General features: G+C 44.3%; 2 protein-coding genes across 5 annotated transcripts; both read left to right on the top strand.

Annotated features, from left to right (window-relative positions):
- Positions 1 to 1,313: 1,313 nt before the first annotated feature.
- Positions 1,314 to 12,400, top strand: TAF7L (TATA-box binding protein associated factor 7 like). Of its 4 annotated transcripts, none has more exons than XM_083371823.1 (12): positions 1,314 to 1,382; positions 2,336 to 2,409; positions 2,526 to 2,604; positions 3,732 to 3,865; positions 5,023 to 5,149; positions 5,389 to 5,447; positions 6,712 to 6,784; positions 7,392 to 7,508; positions 7,790 to 7,978; positions 8,091 to 8,200; positions 9,990 to 10,049; positions 11,403 to 12,400. In XM_083371823.1, the coding sequence occupies exons 1-12, from the start codon at positions 1,370 to 1,372 to the stop codon at positions 11,445 to 11,447; spliced, it is 1,080 nt and encodes a 359-aa protein (XP_083227949.1). In that variant the 5' UTR covers positions 1,314 to 1,369; the 3' UTR covers positions 11,448 to 12,400. The 4 variants fall into 4 exon arrangements, with proteins under 4 accessions (XP_083227949.1, XP_083227948.1, XP_083227947.1 ...); XM_083371822.1 differs by having other exon boundaries at positions 7,787 to 7,978; XM_083371821.1 differs by having other exon boundaries at positions 7,787 to 7,978; positions 8,088 to 8,200.
- Positions 12,401 to 13,957: 1,557 nt separating this feature from the next.
- Positions 13,958 to 21,002, top strand: LOC310646122 (uncharacterized protein; the record flags this gene model as incomplete). The annotated part of the gene is made up of 6 exons (XM_083372370.1): positions 13,958 to 14,053; positions 14,810 to 14,989; positions 15,481 to 15,669; positions 15,988 to 16,164; positions 17,930 to 18,071; positions 19,054 to 21,002. The coding sequence occupies 6 exons, from the start codon at positions 13,958 to 13,960 to the stop codon at positions 20,460 to 20,462; spliced, it is 2,193 nt and encodes a 730-aa protein (XP_083228496.1). The 3' UTR covers positions 20,463 to 21,002.
- Positions 21,003 to 21,276: the final 274 nt, after the last annotated feature.

Genomic DNA, 21,276 nt, shown 5'->3' with positions numbered 1-21,276 from the left:
CGGGCTTTGGGGAAGGGTCCCTCGGCTGCTGTCCGGGCGAGCCCCAGCGGAGGGGAGACCCCCGGGAGAAGCCCCTTTGGGGGTTTTTTTGGGGGGGATTCTACGGCTTTGGAGGGCCGGGGTCCCCCGCTTCCTTCTCTCCCCCCTCCATCTGGGGGTCGAGGCTGATTTTCTCTTAATTTGGGGCTGGGGATTTCTCCAGCTTGGCCACTTTAAGGCGGGTGGACTTCAACTCCCAGAATCCCCCAGCTTGCCAGTTCCGAAGTGGCCGAGAGCGGGGAATTCTGGGAGTTGAAGTCCACCTATAGGGATTGATGATGGATTGATGATGGGTTTTTAAATATGTTTTAATTTTTAACTGTAGTTAATTTATTTGGGGGCTGTTATTTAATTCGTTTTTTTTTAATTTTTGGATTGTTGTTTTTGACTGTTGTAAGCCGCCCTGAGTCCTTTGGGAGATAGGGCGGCATATAAGTCCCAAAAATAAATAAATAAATAAATAAAAGAGAATATGTATAACTCAGGGTTGAAATGAGGGGGGTCCTTGGTCCCGCCGACATTGACAGGGCGAGGCATTCGAGTGCAAACTCTGAGCAAATCCCATTCCTTGCTAGCACTGACCATGTTGCCTAGTTGGGTAATGAGACGCCTGGAAGAAAACAACCAAGCTCAGAGAGCAACAAGGACCCCTCAAGCCCACCGGTCTTAAAGGTGCCCTGAGTGGGGAACACTGGGTTAAATCCTGAGATGCTTGTAAGGGCGTGAGCTTTCTGTCCCTGGAACGCATCTGGCCCTACAGCCTACACGGGTCCTTCTAGTGGGCATATGTCTGAGTTCAGGTAGTTCTGGCTTACTTCTAAACCATGGTTCCACCAAACCTGGTTGATTTCAAGGTTTAATGCAGGAGAGTCCATGCAGTCTTTTGCCCCCTTTCCCCAAAGATGTTTCAGGAGTTTTGCCTGCTTTTGGATCTACAAAACTGCATTCCTGTCCCAAACTGGTTCTGTATAGATTAAAAAATAGCATTTTGGTTCACGCCTCTTAAATTTTGCTGCTGCTGCTGCTGCTGGGAAAATGCTGCAGAGCTGGGAATCTCCTGATTTGCGGGTGATATATTTCTTAACACGAAATTCTGTAGGAGACAGATTCAAGGAACTGGCCCGTACGGTTTTTATTATAGAAATAACACAACGTTCCAGGAACAGAAGAGAGGAAGGCCATATGGCGTGTTTAAACCCCCTTAAATAGCAATACGTTGATCTGTAGATACCCTTTGTTTCTTTTTAACTCTTTTTCTTTGCATTTACGTTTAGTATTTTTGAATGATACGAGTTTTTATAAACGTTTGCGTGGATCAAGAAGAGGGAGAATGGCGTCTGCAAGTAATGTGTTTTACGTTTCTCTGGTGGTGGGTCTTTAGCTCTCTAGAAGATGCGCTGATTTTGACGCAAAGACTACTCTGCCTTTCTGACATGATGCCCAGGAGATTCCTGGGGGTGTGATGTGCCGTGCTTTGCCAGCTTTTACGAACATGGATCAATCATTCCTGTTACCGTGCTAGTTTAATGGGAACAGATCACTGTCTGTCTTTACGTGCTCTAGCAAGTGGCAAGATCTTTTCTCCAGTGTCTGCATTTTCATGCTTCAAACAATTGAGTTATGCTGTGTTCTTCTTAATGCTCCAAATCAGTACTTCTGGCCTCCCAGTGGCACCTTATTTGAAAGAGCCAAGAAGGAGCTTTGCTTTTTTGCTTAAAACGGCCAGGGAGGGTAAGAGTGAGGAGCAGGTGCACAGCTGCCCTTTTCTGCAGCTGTAAAAACATTCATGTATTCTGGTTTAAGTGGAAGCCGCCTCATCATCATCATTAGTTAAATAAGGGAAATAAACAGAGTGGGTTTAGCTAAAGAAACCCTTCGGCTCTCAAATTTAACGGCTTGGCTTCTGATGCATCTATAAGGCTGGATTTGGGCTTCAACACGTATCCCAAAGGGGCTTTTCCAAAAGGCAACTGGACTTTCTTGGCTTTTTTCCTTGAAAATGTTCCACTTCACATCCTTCTGAAGGAAACAGCCAAGAAAGTCCAGTTGCCTTTTGGGAAAGCATCCTGGGACAACCACGATCTGGATGACTGAGAATCTCCATAGACATTCACTTCAACTCACGGTGTAAGGCCTTAGTTCTCTCCAATAAGGTGCTTCTGGATGGAATGCGTTTGTACGCACCGCTGTTGTGCAGTTGCAGCAGCTCCGCAAATGGCATAGCGGCGCTCGGGAAAAGCTCTTGCTAAACTGTTGGGTAACTGTGTTTTTTTTTCTTGTCTTCTCAACCTGGAAGAAATGAAGATGACCAAGAACAAGGATAATATCCCCCATGAGTTGGAGAGCCAGTTTGTTTTGCGGCTGCCTCCGGTAAGGGCCCCTAGGGGGTAAATGCTAACATCACCTACTGTTTGCTGTGATTCATGCTTATGTCTGGAACGGTCCGACTTTCCCTTGACCCTCGTTCTCGCTGCCTCTCTGCTTAGGAGTATGCTTCTACCGTGCGGAGGGCTGTTCAGTCCGGAAGCGTCAACTTGAAGGACAGACTCACAATTGAATTGCATGGTAAGGTGTCAACATCAGCAGCTTTTAATTTCTTTTTTTTTTTAAGAGAAAGCATATAAACAAACACAAGCAAAAAATAAAGATCAGCTGCAGGCAGTCCTTGATTTACAAGCCATTTGTTTAATGACCGTTCAAAGTTACGATGGCACTGAAAAAGGTGGCTTGTGACCATTTTTTTTCACACGACGGTTGCAGCAAAACCAAAACTCAAGAGGCTTGGCAACTGGCATGTACTTGCGATGGTGGGAGTGCCTCCGGGTCACATGATCACCTGCTGACAAGCAAAGCCAATGGGGAAGCCAGACTCGCGTGACAGTTGCCTTACGAACTTTACAACTGAGTGATTCAGTTAACCACTATGGCAAGAAAAGTCACTTAACTGATTTGTTTAGCAGTGGGAATTTTGGGCTCAGTCGTGGACATAAGTTGAGGACTACCTGTAATATAAAAAAATAAAGGATGGATGAGTAAGCAAGAAATCTTAAAAATGTCAAGAAGGCTACTCGGAGTTTTCCAGTTTATCGTAAGTCATTTCCCCCCTTCTTTCTGCAACTGTTATATATTGTGCTACTGACACTTATTTCTTAGCAGCCTGGATCAACACTGGCCAGGCGTTTTCTTAAAATGACAAGTGTCCTGCAATCATATTTTTAATAGCCAGGTTTTGTGCCTTAGCCACAAGATTTATGTCACATCCAGATTGGTCCAATAAAAGCCCACTCATGTATTAAATGGTCACAGAGTTGTTATATTTTGATGGTATCAGATTGTTTTATTTTATTTTTGTTCATTGACCTTCATTAGTTCACCCTACGCCTAGCCTTTTAGGGACAAACGTTTTGAGAATCAAAAGCATCAGAATGTTTTTTAACACCTTATTTCACTGCAGTTTCTAAGATGGGAGGGGGGGGAAATGAATTAAAAATAAACGTCCTATAAATGGAATGTTTCTCATCATATCTTTTTTTTTTTTTAAACGCCCACACATTTCACTACTTCCAAATCTGGGTCGCCCGTACAGCGAAGCGACTTGGCGGTTTGAGGCCAAAGCGTTTTGTGCCTTCCCAAATATTCAACTGCCGAATGTTTGATAAGGATCCCATAGAAATTCTCCCACTTCCCTGCAGCGGATGGCCGTCATGGAATTGTACGTGTAGACCGGGTCCCCTTAGCTGCCAAGTTGGTGGACTTGCCCTGCATCATGGAAAGCTTGAAAACCATCGATAAGAAGACCTTCTATAAGACTGCTGACATTTGCCAGGTAAATGATCCTCCGTCCATCTGTTGTGATTCAGGGTCAGCCTGTGGGTTCGGCAGTTGGGTCGGACGACTCAGAGGAGGAGGAGGAGGGGGGTGTTGAAGAGCTTGCTGATGATGGCTTTGAGGCTTCGCAGAGCCCTCAGCCAGGCCCCTCCCACCTGGTGGAGACCCAGCTGTGTGAGCCTGACAGCGTGGATGAAGATGACCCACAGCTGGCCCTGTTCAAGGACGCCCGACGCAGGAGGCAGTCAATCAGGAGTAAACAGAGGAAGGCAATGGGGCACCTTGGAAGGAGGCAGAGAGAAGCCACGCCCTGAACTGTATAAAAGGGGAATGTGTGGGAGGGCTGGTTTGCTGAAGGCAACCGCTTGGTTAGTTCCTGTTTCATAGCTTCTGTTTCATGGTTGGTGTCTGTTTTATGTTAATAAATTTGGCAGGCTTTATTCCAGCCTCTTGCCGTTTGTAAAGGGGTTGTCCCTGCCTTTTCTGCAGGGCTGGTAGCAGGCTGGTACAGAACACCATCAGCAAGATGAACTTTTCTTGCTTCAAGATGATTTCGCTTTTCATTTTTGTAGACCATATCTTCATTTTCAGCTCCCCCCTTTTCAACCTGCAATTTTTTCCCCCCGTACCACAAATAGTTACGAATTACAAACATTTAGCAGTTCTTTGAGGGTGCAGGATTTCTACTAAATGGTCATCCGGGAGCTTGAAACTTGTCTAGCTCCTAGATCAAGGTTGGGAAACCTTGGCTCTTTTATGGCTTGTGGACTTCAACTCCTAGAATTCCCGAGCCAACGTGGAATTCTGGGAGTTGTAAGTCCACAAGTCATAAAAGAACCAAGGTTTCCCACCCCTGCCCTAGATTTGATAGAAGCTTGGAAGCCTGGAGAAGGAGATGAGACAAACTGAGGGTGAATAAAACAGGCAATGACAACCAGTTAGGAAGATTCAAGAGTCACTCCGAAGATATTAAAGTCAGTCTCCAATGCTGAGCAATTTTGTGCTCATACGACAAACTTCTCACTGATAACTGGCTGATTGACCACTCTTGACAAAATTTTAGTTCGATCTAACAGTATTTTCCTTGGGCTTTTCCGCCTTCGAATTTCTTTCCGATAACAGTCAGTTGCCCTCTTGTTCTCTTGCGGAGTTCAGATGCTGGTGTGCACTGTGGATGGAGATCTCTATCCTCCTTTGGAGGAACCATCTGTGAGTACCGATGCTAGAGCCAACAAGAAGAAAGATAAGGATCGGGAGAAGAAGTTTATTTGGAATCATGGCAGTAAGTAGCTCTGGGTTCATTCGTCTCCCTACACCAGTGAGCCTTATCTGTGCATTGTCCCCTATCTCCATGCCCTCACCGTTCATCACGAAGGGTGGTGAGACCCATTGTTCTTCCTCTCTCTGGTTCAGAAGGCTAGCATCTCTTCTGCATCCCCAAAGAGCTGCTGGCTGCGCCCTCCTGCCCCATCTTAATTTGTACCGGCTCCGTTTGCGCATTAATTGGTTGTCTCCTTGCAGTTACGCTCCCGTTGAAGAACGTCAGAAAGAGGAGGTTCCGAAAGACAGCTAAGAAGAAGGTGAGCCACATAAGTGAGCCTTAAGAGATCGGCTGCGTACGGAAAGCCAGAGCCAACATATCATGCACAATTGGAAGTTTCAGTCAAGGATAGACTGCATCTTAGTTTATTCTTAACAACTGTTCTAGGAAGTTTATTCCCAATGGGAAGTTTTAAGGCCTCTGGGCAGAGAACGAAGAAAAAGCTTGAAAGGGCTGACGATCGCCCCTTCCTTTGAGACCCTTTCCATGCACAGCCCCCCACATCACCTTGGGGCTTGTGTGCAACTCGAGAAGATTACGTCCTGTAGAGCAGTGGTTCCCAACCTTTTCTATACCCCGCACCCCTGGAACGCTTCTGATATATTCTCGCACCCCTTAGAAAAGTTTGAAATAACGGCAGCGAATTATGCATATACACTATAATTTTGAAAACCCAAGTTTTCACACCCCCTAGAATGGGTAGGCAACCTTGTCTCTGATGACTCGTGGACTTCAACTCCCAGAATTCCTGAGCCAGCATGGCTCAGCTTGGAAACACTTCCTTTCCTCTCAGCATGGCTGGCTCAGGAATTCTGGGAGTTGAAGTCCACGAGTCATAAAAGAACCAAGAACCTCTGCCCTGGAATATCGTCTTGCACCCCCAGGGGCTGCGAGCACCCCAGTTTGGGAACCCCTGCTTTAGACTAGCCGCTTCTTTTGAGAACACCCGTTTGGTCCCACCTCCAAGCTCCTGAGATTTCATCCCTTCCTCTTGTAGTCCAGGTCTCATTCTACATTGACCCTGTTTCCCCATCTCCTGTTTTCGTCACCCCAAAAACCAACTGGAGCAAGGTGGGTAGATCAGCAGCAAGCTACTAGTTTTTGTGCCTCTCAGTGGCCAGAGGTGGAGGAACCTTTGGCCTGCAACGTGGGAAGGCGGAATGCTAGTGTGAACCCTTGCATAATTGTGCTGAACTATCGAAGTGAATGCAAAAGGTGAGGTTGATGGCTGCGCAGATGTGCCCTACAGCAGGAACTTAGCAGAGAAATAAACTCTTAAGGTGCTCTAGAGCAGGGGTCCCCAACCCCTGGTCCGTGGACCGGTACAGGGCCGTGGCATGCCAGCAACCAGGCCGTAGAAACAAGCAGGCAGCACCCAAAACCACACCACCTCCGGTCTGCAGAAAAACCTCTCTCCACGGAACTGGTCCCTGGTGCCCCAAAGGTTGGGGACCTCTGCCTTAGAGGCAGAAACTCAGCTGGTAGTATGCAATCTCTTTTTCTCTTCCTTTCCTCTGGCCCAGTATATTGAATCTCCAGATGTAGAGAAAGAAGTGAAGCGTCTTCTCAGCACAGATGCCGAAGCCGTCAGCGTCCGTATCCTTTTTTTTTCCCCATAAGATTTGAAGTATTAGTTTTCAGCTTAATACTTAAAACTTAATACAGAATTTCCATTGCCAAGCGAGGCAGTATTCAAGTGGCTTTTGCCCCACTTACGATTTTTTTTTTTTTGGCACAGTTGTTAGTTAAGTGATTCATGTGATTGTTAAGCCAAATTTGGCTTCTCCCCTTGACGTGTCGGAAGCCAGCTGGGAAAGTCACAAATGGTAATGAGATGATCCAGGGACGGTGCAACTGTTGTAAGTACATGCCAGTTGCCAGAGTTTTGATCATGTGACCGTGGGGGATGCAGCAAGTGTGAAAAGCCAACTTTCAGTGAGTTTGAATAGAAGTATGGAAAGCCACTAAAGGCATCAATCTTGTAAGTCAAGTCAGAGGCGTTAGATTCCATCTGTGAGAATTTGACTGGAATTCTCTTCTCGGGACATACATTTCTAAAGCAGAGCTTCCTTCACCAAATGGAATGAGACCGGTGGGAAAAGTGCCAGGATATTTTTCCAACATGGATGCACATTCTGTTTCCCGATGATGTGCTTCCCTAGTCAATTTGACTTTTCCTTAATGTGTCTGCGCCTGAATTCAGGCTGGGAAGTCATTGCTGAAGATGAAACAAAGGAAGCCGAGAATCACGGGTTACTTTCAAGCCTGGATATTTCTTCTCCTGGCATGACCGGACATAAGCAAGGCCATGGATCGTCAGGTATTGTCACATTTGGGGATGCTAACCCAGGGCTGCCAATTCTTGAAAAGCCACTAGATGGCGGCAAAAGCTTAGTGTTTCCCGCAGCTCTCTGTCGCTACCTTGTGATCAACTGGAGTTCCGCAGTCGGCTCATGATAGTCCTAACCAAATTGCTCTTCGTCTAAGGAGAGGGGGCCTGGGGGAGTAGAGATCAGACTAGCCACCCTCCTCAGCAAGACGTACGCGGGGATACATTGAGGAATGGCTGGCTCCTTTTTTCCTTCTCTGTCCAACCAGCAGAACGCGATGAGCTCCGCGAGATGTTTAATGAAATCAGCAGCAGCAGCAGCGATGAAGACGAGAGGGATCACCATGACGACGAAGATCTGAATGTGATGGATACGGAGGAAGACCTGGAGAGGAGACTGCAGGGCAAGCTGAACGAATCCAGCTCCCAGCAGCCGGAGAACGAGGGAAGCAGTCAAATCGGTTAGGAACTGGCGGGGGAAGGAAGCTATGGCGGGTCTGGGCAATTTTGGACAGTCCTTGGGGCAGCTCTCATATTAGCAGGAGGGTCAGTGCTTTTCTCTCTTGATAGCAGCCGGGATCCAGAAGCAAATTGATCATCTGAAGGGGAAGCTGCAGGAGACTCAGGAGCGCAGGAAACGCCAAGAAGACCTTATCATGAAAGTGGAGAATCTGGCACTCAAGGTGACTCCGGAATGGTTTGGAATTAATTGGCTTTTAATCCCCCCCTTCACTATTGTTTAGAAATAACTCAAGGTAGTGAACACACCTAATATTCCTTCCTCTTCTCTGTTTTCCCCAGAAAAACAACCTTTTGAGAGAGAACTCAGTTTCATAGTTTCTAGGCCATCATCTTAACCTCAGCCTAGACCAGGGGTAGGCAACCTTGGCTCTTTTATGGCTCGTGGACTTCAACTCCCAGCATTCCTGAGCCAGCACGGCTCAGCTTGGAAACCTCTCCCTTTCCCCTCAGCGTGGCTGGCTCAGGAATTCTGGGAGTTGAAGTTCCCAAGTCATGAAGGGGCCATAGTTCCCCCATGCTGGCTCAGGAATTCTGGGAGTTGAAGTCCACGAGTCATAAAAGAGCCAAGGTTGCCTACCCCTGCCTTAGACCAAAGTGGCTTCTGTTTCTGCTCTAGACGGAGACTGACTTACTTTGCCTGGAATTGGAAAGAACAATTTAGATTCCCCCAGAAATTCAGGGCTGCATGCCTAAGCTCCTCTTTCCGTTTGAAGCACATATCATTCCCCCTCCCCCCCCCCCACGAGAATGACTGATCCTAAGTCATCCGAACAGTTTCCACGATCGATGGTGGATTTGAACCTGTGTCTCTGAAGTTCTAGTGGCGGTAGCTTAACTTCAGCAGCTTCATGGGGTCTCTCTGCCACAAGGCACCTTAAGAAAAAAAAAAGCTGTCTCTGCAAGATATATAATAGCAAACTAGTAAAGCACATGTTTGGCCAAAAGTCTTAGGTCCAGCTCTTGGATTTTCCAGGTAAAAGGGGGAAAAAAGCCATTTTCCCCCACTCTTGAAATCTTTTCTGCGTGAATGTTATCTCCTAAAGTTCCCAGCCGCTCTGCAGTAGGCCATACTTGGATAGATGGACAAAGTAACTTGGTTACAACCCGGCTTCCTCTATCCAGGCAGCTAGAAAGTCCACATTAACTATAGTTCCTTTTCTAGCCAGTGACGAGGAAACAAAAGTAATTTAAGCACCTTGCATGAAGGAAGAAACTTAGCGCTACTGTTTTCATTTCTTTTTGAGGCCGTTTAACTCTGCTTTGCAGCATGTGGCATCCCTAGAGTGAGTTTGTAGTTCCTTTCTCAGGGCTGGGGCAGACTGAGGCACGCCCAACTTATTTATTTTTTATTTATTTTAATTCCATTTATATCCCGCCCTTCTCCGAAGACTCAGGGCGGCTTACAAGCTTAGCAGTAGCCTTCATTCTATGTATAGGCCTGCTTATTAGAGCTTTCACACACACACCCAAGCAGCATTATTACAAAGTCAGCTTAATTGCCCCCAACAATCTGGGTCCTCATTTTACCTACCTGGGAAGGATGGGAGGCTGAGTCAACCTTGAGCCTGGTGGGATTTTTTATTTTTTATTTTAATTCCATTTATATCCCGCCCTTCTCCGAAGACTCAGGCTTACAAGCTTAGCAGTAGCCTTCATTCTATGTATATGCCTGCTTGTTAGGGCTTTCACACACACCCCAATGGCATTATTACAAAGTCAGCTTAATTGCCCCCAACAATCTGGGTCCTCATTTTACCTACCTCGGAAGGATGGAAGGCTGAGTCAACCTTGAGCCTGGTGGGACTTGAACCTGCTCTAATTGCAGGCAGCTGGTGTTACTTAAGGAGGCATTAGCCCACTGCTCCACCAAGGCTCTTTTCCTTTGAAAGCCTTTTAGTATAGAATTCTTGCAGCAATAGGTAACCACTTTTCTGTCGGTCTAATTTCCAGACGCGCCTCCAAGCTGTGCTGGATGAATTCAAGCAGCAAGAAGAGCGAGAGAAGCAGCAGGTAAGACTTCTGCCATTTTGACCAAAGCCGAGTGGAGAGAAAGGCGGAAGAACTTTGTAGGGAAAATAAATTTAAACAAGGATCGTAAACAGGATTTAAGACGAGGCAACCGAGATGACCAAGAAAAGAAGCACGATATGGATGTGATTATTACTGGTAGAAATTTTAGGAAAATCTCTATATTTAACTCTTACCTATCAAATTAATAAGAATTGTATTAATTTAAGGTTGCAAAAGAGAATATTATTGGAAGAAAAGAAAATTGAGCAAAGCTATTATGTGGATTTTGGAATATAGAAACTAACTGTTAATGATTTCTTTGTAAATATAAACCTAGACAACACGCTGTTTACCAAATATTAAGGTGTTTATGTTAAAAAAACAATAAAAATTTTTTTTTTAAAAAAAGGTGAAGAAACAGGCAAGTTTTGGAAACCCACAAGGAGCAGCAATTTTATTGGGGATGCAATACGCAGAAGTGTAGCATTCTAGCCCTGGAAAATATTTACAGGGGGCGACAAGTGATTACTGAGCATTTGACTTGTAAATTGCTAGATCGGAATTGTTTGCGACTTTCATCCTTTTTTGCATATATTAAGTGGCAACCCATCAGAGCAGCTTCGCAAATGAATCTTGCTTGGCTGAGCTGGCTGGGATTCATGGGGTCATTTGCGTGATATCTATAACCTCTTATAATAGATTTTTTTAAAATTAAAATTTTAAAATTCACTGTTTTGTGAATTGGACAAAGCTGGATGCAATTGCTTCTGGGTTGCTGTGTTGTTGTTGTTTTTGAAACTCAGACTGGTCTGACGATGGTTGAGAAATCCATGAGGAGACTGTTGGCATTGTCTAGGAGTCTTCAAACTTGGCCCTTTTATGACTTGTGGACTTCAACTCCCAGAATTCCTCACCCAGGCATGCTGGCTGAGGAATTCTGGGAGTTGAAGTCCACAAGTCATAAAAGGGCCAAGTTTGAAGACCCCCTGGTCTACACAGCCCTGAGGAAATCAAACAAGGGTCATGACTTGAGGAGAATGCTTTGACGTTTCCCTTTTTCATTGCTACGTTCCCAACATTTCTGCAGAAAAAAAGCTTCACATTCGCAATCTCCCACTCAAGCCCACTTGTGATGAAACTATGGACCTAACGAGAACACTCTTTATAAAATGGGAGGAAAGGATTATTGAACTGGTTGGGAATAATAGTAAAAAGATTGTCTTCCTAGAGATAGAGAGATCAGGAGAACTAATGGAAAGATCCTTGGATCGTGACTTGAAGGAGAAAGGTGGGACTGATGGTAGATTTCATTCTTTAATAGAGCATTTTTTTTCTTTTTTGCTTGCTCTGCAGCTGGCATCTCTTCAAGAGCAGCTAGAAGCTCTAATGGAAAAGTGAACCTCTGGACTTCCAAGAACAGCTCTGATGTTGACTGAGAAGCTCCTTTCTTGGTGCTGTGGCCTGCACCTTCTTCAGGGCAGACTCGTCATAACGTCTGAGCCTATTGGCAAGTTCCTCTCGAAAGTCTAGATCAGGGGTCTTCAAACGTGGCCCTTTTATGACTTGTGGACTTTAACTCCCAGAATTCCTCAGCCAGGCACGCTGGCGGAAGAATTCTGGGAGTTGAAGTCCACAAGTCATAAAAGGACCAAGTTTGAAAATCCCTGTATTAACCTATAAGAAACTGGACCATCCAAACAAGCCAACGACGACAGAAATGACCACCTCACCAGTTGAATTTCACGCCTTGTGAACAATCAGTCACGTGACCAACTGACAACATCACACAAGATCTATATAAACCAAGGGTCTTCAAACCTGGTCCTTTTATGACTTGTGGATTCCCAGAATTCCTCAGCCAGCATGCCTGGCTGAGGATTTCTGGGAGTTGAAGTCCACAAGTCATGAAAGGGTCAAGTTTGAAGACCCCTGGTCTAGATAAACATCTAGCCAGGCTCCGGGAGTTGTGGCTTACAAATACCGTGTGGAAAACAGGCAGAAAACGTGAATACTTTGCGAAGAGTGGAATTTTCTAGAAGGTGTCCACACAAAAACAGTGTTTGTTTCTGAAAGCAAAATCCGCTTCAGGACAATCTTTGGTTCTTTTTTCAGCTTGCCTCTTTATTTTCTGATGAGCCAATGTTGCACTTTTGGGTTGTTTTAAGAAGCATGAGATGAATTCTTCCTGGAATGAATGAGGACCACGCTCTGCTCTGCATTATCTGTAAATACTAATTGTGCGGATAAAGACAACAGCTTGCTTCTTTTACACTACTTTTACCCATTCGTAATTTTGTGTTCAAGGGCATTGTGAAATAAAAATAAAGTTTTCTGTATATATGTTATCACAACTATATTTCCCAGGTTATCTGTTGCTCTTGCAAGTATATTGGCTGCAACTGCCCACTGTCTAGCAATCATTCTCGAAAAACAATTCCAGCTTCAAAAATGGATAGTGGGGAAAATTTACCTTGGCAACTTGAAGCTGTATAAACTTCAGCTCCCACAATTCCCCAGCAGTCTTCCCAGATGTCTGGGGGAAAAACAAGGTATTTTTATCCCCGAAAATTCTGTTTATGATAAAGAGTCCTCGTGTTAGGGCATCTCTTGAAAAGGGATTTGGTCTAAGAACTGGAACATACAAAGTTTAGACTTATATTGAATAATAAAAGCATGAAAATAGTCCAAAAGTACAGTGAGGGGAAGAAAAATTAGGATTAGAATTAGTCTGTTCAAGAAGTTCCATCGTTTAGAGAGGAATTGTTTTGCCCTGCCTAATACAAATGTCCTATGCAGTAATATACAGGTAGTCCTCAACTTACAACAATTTTTCAAACTTATGACTGTTGAGCAACCCAATGATTGTGTGATCAGAATTCAGCCATTTCTCAACTGATTCATATTTATGTCGTTTACACTGTCCTGGGGTTATGTTATCGCCTTTTGCAGCCAATGGGGAAGTCAAATTCACTTTACAACCAAGTTACTAAATTTTAAGAACTTATTTATTTAACAAGTGTGCCAAGGAAGGTCATAAAATGGGGCAAAACTCACTTAACAAATGTCTCACTTGGTAGCAGAAATGTTGGGCTTCATTGCAGTCATAAATTGAGGATTACCTGTACAGTTAACGTAAGCTTTGCCTACAACCTGGAGTAGGCAAACATCCCAGATCTGAGTTTCTCACTCATAACTTTATTTAGAGCAGGGGCCTCCAACCTTTTGGGCACCAGGGGCCGGTTTCATGGAGAGAGATTTTTGTGCGAACCCATAGGGATGTGGTTTTGTGTGCTACCTGCATCCCATAGATGGGGCTTTGTTTGCGTGGCATGGTTTCTGCCATGCCACACACACGTGCCGGTCCATGAACCGGGGTTAGGGACCCCTGATTTAGGGGACTTATATGGCTGCCAATCTCATACAATGATGCTAGATGGTTAATAACAGTCCATGAAACATGGGAACAAAGGTACCACACACACACACACACACACACACACACACACACCTTCCCCATCCTATCCCAATGCTTACAGGAAGAGTCAGATCTTCATAGATCTGCAGCCCTTGCAGGAATTGGCTAGTCTCATTCAGAAAGTTATTGGTGGCACCCTTTGTTTAACCTGATCTAATTTTAAATCGTTAAGATGGCAAATCCTGCATTAACCTGGCTGAAAGAAGATTAGAGAGAGTTAAAATTCTACCTAGCCCTTGAAAAGATGTTCTCAGCCTCTAAAAATTGTCCTTCACACTGTAAGGAGCTCTACATAGTTGTCCAGATTCGGTAGCAAAACTGTTCGGACAGCTGTTGTGGCATGTAGGTCCGAATAAGTGGAAATTAGTTACGTCGAATTGCCTTCATCCAGATTTGAAGGAAAAGGGAACGCCAGAATCGCCACGTCAGAGCTATGGAAGAAACCTACCTCCTTAACGTGGAAGGAGTCAAGAAAAAGATTTTGTATGGAGGTTACGGGAAGCTGCCTCATTTTCAGGATGGGAGCAAGGTAAATGCACTAACTAGCAGGGTTGAGTTAAGACAGGAACTGTATAGTAGCCATAATAGCCAAAGGGCTATTTTTTGGAGAGCAGATCCCATTCGTTCGGAATGCAGAGTTTGCAGTGGAGTTTCTGTCTGGAAATATTCTTTACTTCTTTTTCTTAATCTTTTTAATCTTTACTTAAAGATTAAATCGTTACCTTTTCTTAATCTTAATCTTTAGGAGTTTTTTTTTAACTTTTTCTCTAATCTTTCTGTCTTTCCCATTTTTCTTCTATAGCTTTCTCCTCGTTTCTTTTATATTTCTTTGTGTTTAGTTTTTAATTTTAGAAAAATTATTTTAAGGAAGTGTTTGTGTAGACTAGAGAGAGAGCTACCGGTAGATGGATGGATGGATAGACAGAGAGACAGATGGACAGATAGACAGAGAGGCATCAATTCCAAGTTCTCTTGTCTCATCCCAGTGGCGGTAGGAGAACTCAATGCTGTGACTCCTAAACTGGGAGAGTGGTTCTAACAATGCAGAACTCTCAAAGAAAAAACATGACACACACACAGATTTTTTCAGGATGGATTAAGACTGTTGCATCTCTCAGGCTGTATTTATGGGCCAATGCCATCCACACATTACTGGAGAAAGAAGAAGAATATACAATCGGGATTCCATCTAGAAACAAACATTTGCTCAACCTTGGGGATAAAGATCTATATTTAGGCAGGCAAGTCCCAAACCAGGATTAACTGTAACCTTCCTTCAATGCAGATCACCTTCCACTTCCAGACCCTGAAAGATGATTTTGAGCGGACAGTAATTGATGACAGCCGGAATAGTGGGGTTCCCATGGAAATTGTTGTGGGGAAGATGTTCAAAATCGAAGTGTGGGAGACGTTACTGACCTCCATGCGGATCAACGAGGTGGCGGAGTTCTGGTGTGATGCTGTAGTGAGTGTTACTAAGGATAGGATAGAAGAGAAGAGAATAACAGTGCCTGATGTATTGTCCATTTTCAAGGGTTGGTTCTGACATCTTTCATTGTAATTATTATGGCTTTTTAGGCTGCGACCCACCGAAAGCCTGAATACAATTGCTGTGGGTTGTCATACGTGCATAATATAAATAATAATATCTGACACTAAGGGATTAGATGGCGATCTTCAGAATAAGAAGGAATATAGACAAGGGTTCCTTGGTTATCTAAGCATTGTTGGAGGTGGTGCGGTTGAAGGAAAGGGGTTGGTGAACCCGTAGTCCTCCAGATGTTGCCCCTGCTTTCTTTCAACACTTAAAGCTCTGCTTAAAAGTTTCCTTCTTCTGCTGCCATCGGAAGTCACCTGTTTTTCTGCTCCTCCTCCTCCTCTATTGTATCTTCATCTGCTCCAGTATCCATGAGCACTTTTATGGGTCCCCATCTTTCCACCCTTCTATGTTTCCAGCATACAGGAATGTATGCCTTGGTCTCCAAAGGCCTGAGGCAAATCGCTGAGGGCAAAGATCCCCTTCATGGACAGAATCACCAATGTGGAATGGGCAACATGTTTGACTATCACAGCACAGGCTACGAAGACCTGGATGAACTACAAAAGACCCCTCAGCCCCTCATCTTCATCATGGAACTATTCAAAGTGAGTTCAGTTCAGAAAAGTGTTTTGAGCTCTTCAGACTGGTTTTTTTTTCTTTCTTCCCAACCTTGGCAACCTTAAGATGGGTGGACCTTCTTAGATTATAATCTCTGGAACGTTTTCTCTATGCTGGATTCCACAGCATCTCTTCTTACATCTTTACCTTGATTTTAAGTAGCTTCCCTGCTGATTTATGTGTCAGAATGGACTGGTTTGCTGTTCTATCAGTAACTTGCCCTGACAGGTAGTGAAGAATATGATGGGTTGTAAATTAGATAAGCAGAACTTAATAACCATCCGTTGTTTTCCTGATTTCTCAAGGTGGAGGACCCTTCCTCCTACAGAAGAGACACATGGGCTATGAACAATGATGAGAAGCTGGCGGCTGTGCCAAAATTACACACTGAGGGCAACCGGCTGGTCTTGTCCAGGAAATTCAAGGAAGCAGCAGAGAAATATCAGGAAGCTGTCATCTGTTTGCGCAATCTTCAGGTTAAGGTGAGAGATGGAGGGGGATAAGATGTACTTCTGCCTTGGATGTTAAGACCTTTGAGATGGAGCCTTCTTGCGACTTACACTCTCAAGGAAAAGTAGTATTAGTAGTACCTCAGATATGAAATACTTTTTTTAAAAATCCCATTTATATCCCGCCCTTCTCCGAAGACTCAGGGCGGCTTACAATTAAGCACAAACCAATGTGCTTAGCAATAGCCTTCATTCTATGTATATGCCTGCTTATTAGGGCTTTCACCCCCCCCAAGCGGCATTATTACAAAGTCAGCTTAATTGCCCCCAACAATCTGGGTCCTCATTTTACCTACCTCGGAAGGATGGAAGGCTGAGTCGATCTTGAGCCTGGTGGGACGCGAACCTGCACTAATTGCAGGCAGCTGGTGTTACTTAAGGAGGCATTAGCCCACTGCTCCACCAAGGCTCAAATACTTCCTCCAGTAGCTTCTGTAAGACTCCGTTCTGGAGAAATGGTCACATTTTCTCTAGATGGTTGAATGTGATTCAAGTTCCTGCAGCCCTTTTAAGTTGTAATATTTCGTTTTGGTTGTTTGGCCTTGCTATGGAGATTCATTGGAGAATAGTAAGCCCGTTGTTAACACAAGCTTAAATATTTTCTGGTTTGGGGTGGTGCACACTCTGTACTTTACATTCTTTTTCACTTGTTTGGACTTTTCTCCGGTCCCTCAGTGGAACCACACCTGTGATAGAAAAACTCCAGTTAGACCTTTCTTCCCTAAATCATAGGTGGCGTGTACAATCTTCAATATTGCTTGCTGGGAAGAAATAATGGAAGAGGGCATCAGTCTCCAGCCTAGGCTTACGGGCTTCTCTCATTATTAGTTATTAGTTTAGTCAAACTGTAAAAGATAGAAAGACCAAGAAAAATGAAAATAATGAGGCAATAGGGGAGGAAAAAGGGAGGAGGGTAAAGGGGAGAAGAAAAAAAAAGCGTTGACTTCCGACTCCTTTTGGCCCAGTAGAATATGCTAGTAATAATAATAATAATAATAATAAGGTGGCTGAGTGGATTAGGATGCTGAGCTTGTTGATCAGAAGGTCGGCAGTTTGGCGGGTCGAATCCTGAGTGCTGCGTAACAGAGTGAGCGCCTGTTACTCATCCCAGCTTCTGCCAACCTAGCAGTTCGGAAGCACGTAAAAATGCAAGTAGAAAAATAGGGACCACTACGGTGGGAAGGTAACAGCGTTCCGTGCGCCTTTGGCGTCTAGTCATGCCGGCCACATGACCATGGAGACGTCCTCGGACAAGCGCTGGCTCTTCGGCTTTGAAACGGAGATGAGCACCGGCCCCTAGAGTTGGAAACGACTAGCACGCATGTGCGGGGGAACCTTTACCTTTACCTTTTAATAACATACAACCTCAACGTTTTACTTTTACATAATAATATATAACAACCAACCTATCTAATCAGCAAAACCCAGAATCAAAGTTTTCAATTCCCCGTCCCCCCCACACCAAGCACAAAGTCCAGAAGCGGTTTCCAAGTAGAAACAACATTAATTGTATTCTTTTCTTTAATCAAAGCAGGCAATTTAGTCCTGTCTGCTAGTCTCATCAGTTTTTGCAGCCATTCGTCCATGCTGGGAATCGAAGTGTCCTTCCGTTTTTGGCTTACGGGCTTCTCGATGCATTTCTGTGGGACCCAAGCCTATGGATGGTCTGATCGGAGCTCTTCCCGTGTCCTTCCCGTGGGGCAGTTACCATTTCCTTCTTTCCTGGAACTCTTAACAGGAGAAGCCATGGGAGGAGGAATGGCTGAAGCTAGAGAACCTCGTCACACCTCTTGTGTTGAATTATTGCCAGTGCCTGCTAGAGTTGGAGGAATACTATGAAGTGTTGGAACACACCACAGAAATCCTCCAGAAGCACAGTGGTATGGCAATCCCTTTGATCTGCTTTGACTGGTTTTGTCTTAATGTACTTAGCCGTTGTGGTTGTAAACCATCATTTATGAAGGTCATATCTGCCTGAGCAAGGTCCCTCCAAGGTCCCTCCAAGGTCCCTTCCAACCTATTCTATTCTATTCTATTCTATTCTATTCTATTCTATTCTATTCTATTCTATTCTATTCTATTCTATTCTATTCTACTCTATTCTACTCTACTCAACTCAACTCTACTCTACTCTACTCTACTCTACTCCACTCCACTCCTCCACTCCACTCCACTCCACTCCACTCCACTCCACTCCACTCCTCCATTCCATTCCTATTCCATACCATTCCATTCCTATTCCACTCCAATTCCTATTCTATTCTATTCTATTCTATTCTATTCTATTCTATTCTATTCTATTCTATTCTATTCTATTCTATTCTATTCTATTCTATTCTATTCTATTCTATTCTATTCTATTCTATTCTATTCTATTCTATTCTACTCTAGTCTATTTTACTCTACTCTACTCTACTCTACTCTACTCTACTCTACCCTACCCTACCTTACATTACCCTACCCTACCCTACCCTACCCTATTCTATTCTATTCTATTCTATTCTATTCTATTCTATTCCATTCCATTCCATTCCATTCCATTCCATTCCATTCGTTTTCTCAAATTACATTTCTACCATGGACTCAGATTTCTTTTATTGGACTGTTGCCTCTGTTGCAGCTTTTCCTCCTGTTCCTCAAGTTATTCCTTCTGTCCCCATTATACTTTGTGGTGGCGGCCCTATTTCCATAAGATTATGTTGTCTGCGTGACAGAATAGACTAATTTCTGCATGATGTGGTGTTCTCATCTCAGTAACCATGGTCCTTGAACATAAAGGATTACCTTGGAGAAGAGGTTGTGAATGATCACATTTTACAAGATTTGCTTAGGAACATTTAAACCATCTTTGTTCTTTCCTAGAAAATGTCAAGGCATACTTCAAGCGAGCAAAAGCTCACGCTGCTGTTTGGAACGAGAAGGAAGCCCGAGCCGATTTCTTGAAAGTGGCCCAGCTGGATCCCTCACTGGCGGCCGCAGTGAGAAAAGAGTTAAAGATCCTGGGAGAGAGGATGAGATCGAAACATGTGGAGGACCGCAAGAGATACCGAGATCTGTTCCAGCAGCCTCTCTCAAAAGGGGCAAGTGAGGGATCTGAGGAAACCTCTGCGGAGCAAGAAGAGCAGGCTGGCTATGGCCTCACAGCAGAAAAGAAACAAAACAACCCAGAAGCTACGAAGTACGAGAGAGAACTCGGGGCGAAAAACAGTGGAACAAATGAAGGAAATGTAGTTGAAGAAGAGAAAGGGCTCTTGGCAAAGGCTGAAGAACGAAAGAAAGAAGACTTGGTCCCTCAGAAAAAAAGGGAAGAAACAGCGACTGCAAAACCAAGAGGAACACAAGATGACCCGGAGGAAAGACAATTATTTCCCAGTTCTGGAAACTGCATGGTAGAAGGTTCTGAGGATGAACAACAATCAGGCCCAGGGTTACAGGAGGCAAAAGTAGAGGTTGAAGCTGCAGAGATGAATGCTGAGGTCTGGGATAAAAATGGAGAAATAGATTCTACAACACTGACAGGAAAGCAAGACCTCAGAGCTAACCTTAGTAACTCTGATGGGATGGCAGTAAAGCCCATGAATGTCATAGAAGAAGGATCCAGAGAAGGGCAGTGTGAGAATGAGGTGAAGATTGGGCTGGATATGTCCACTGGAAAGGGAGAATATGAAGGAAGCTGTGAGAGCAGAGAAACTGAAGCCCATAACCATCCCTGGAAACAGGCCAATGTGGATGTTGGATCAGAACACATCAAGGAAGGTATGAGAGTCAAGTGTTTCGAAGAGGAGGATTGTTCTCAAGCCCGACAAGAAAAGTCCCAAAGAGGAAAAGAAGAGTCAAATGGTTTGGATTTGGTGGAAGGAGTAGCTCTGAGGAAGGAAAAAGGGGAAATTGGTGACCATTCCAAGCCAGAAAAGAAATTATGCAGGCATGGAGCAAACTGTTATGAGGCAAACCCAGCCATTGAAGATAGTGGGAAAATAGCCATCACTTCTGGTGCAAGCGTAGAGGCTAACAGGGAAGCAAGAGATAACCACGAAGAAAAAGCTGGATGTGATAAGGAAAGAATCAACATTGTGGACAACTCTTCAACACGGGAAAAAGTTGGATGGGATGAGTTAGGGCTGGAATATTTTGAGGCGGAGTTCATTCCCAGTACCGGAGCTAAATATTCAAAGATAGGACCACAAGGAACAACCTCTGACATGGAGCAGGTGGATTTGCAAGCCACATGGGAAGACCCTGAAAAAAGAGAAGGCACTGAACAAATTTGAGAAGAAGTCATTGGGGATGGTTTCAGATGTCAGGAATGCATCAATTCCATGTACTGCACAGAAGATGGAAGACAAGCATTTACTCGGGAAAGACGGCTGGGTTGGAAACAGCAGGACAAAAGGATGGCTCTATCCCAAGTCAAACTGCCTTGATGCAGGAGGAAACTGGTTTTCCAAGAAGGAAAATAGTCTGAAAGGAACAGGATGAGAGAGCCAGTTAACCAGCTTACCTTTGGGAACAGGGCCAACGTGAAGATCCCATCTCCTTTGCTGAAGGAGCCGCCTCGACTTCTGGAGAATAGATATCCCAATTCTAAGGTCTCATGATCCCAACAAGTCACTTGGCAGTTCTTTCTTCTCTATTTCATTGCATCTAAACCCAAGAGAACATACCATGACCCCTTGCTGGCCTTTCTTGGTCCGGCAGTGTTTTTGTGAAATTAAATATTGAGCGACCTTTAACATCGTAAATCTGGTGTTGTTTTCCATTAGTAAAGATGAAATTGTGATTGCTAAAACCCAATAAGCTTTACAATAAAAGTGTGCAATATATGTTGGGCTCGGCTGGGCTACTTTGACCTTTGAGCGCTACATTATCCAAAATAGTAAGCGCAGGCTAGGGTAAAAAGCTTAGGTTGGTTTAATCACATTTTCATCAGATTAAACGAATTATTTGGACGGCTTTCCATTGATTTCATGTTCTGCCTACCAATAACAACTCGCAGAGGTCTCCCTTTGCTTTAAAATGCAATAATATCTGGATCTTCGAATTCTGCCACCGGCCTGAGAAAAAATAAATAAAGTGTTCAAGCCA

This window comes from Vipera ursinii (assembly GCF_947247035.1).
Source record: "Vipera ursinii genome assembly, chromosome: 12".
In the NCBI taxonomy this organism is placed as follows: domain Eukaryota; kingdom Metazoa; phylum Chordata; class Lepidosauria; order Squamata; family Viperidae; genus Vipera; species Vipera ursinii.
This window is presented reverse-complemented; position numbering and strand designations above follow the sequence as displayed.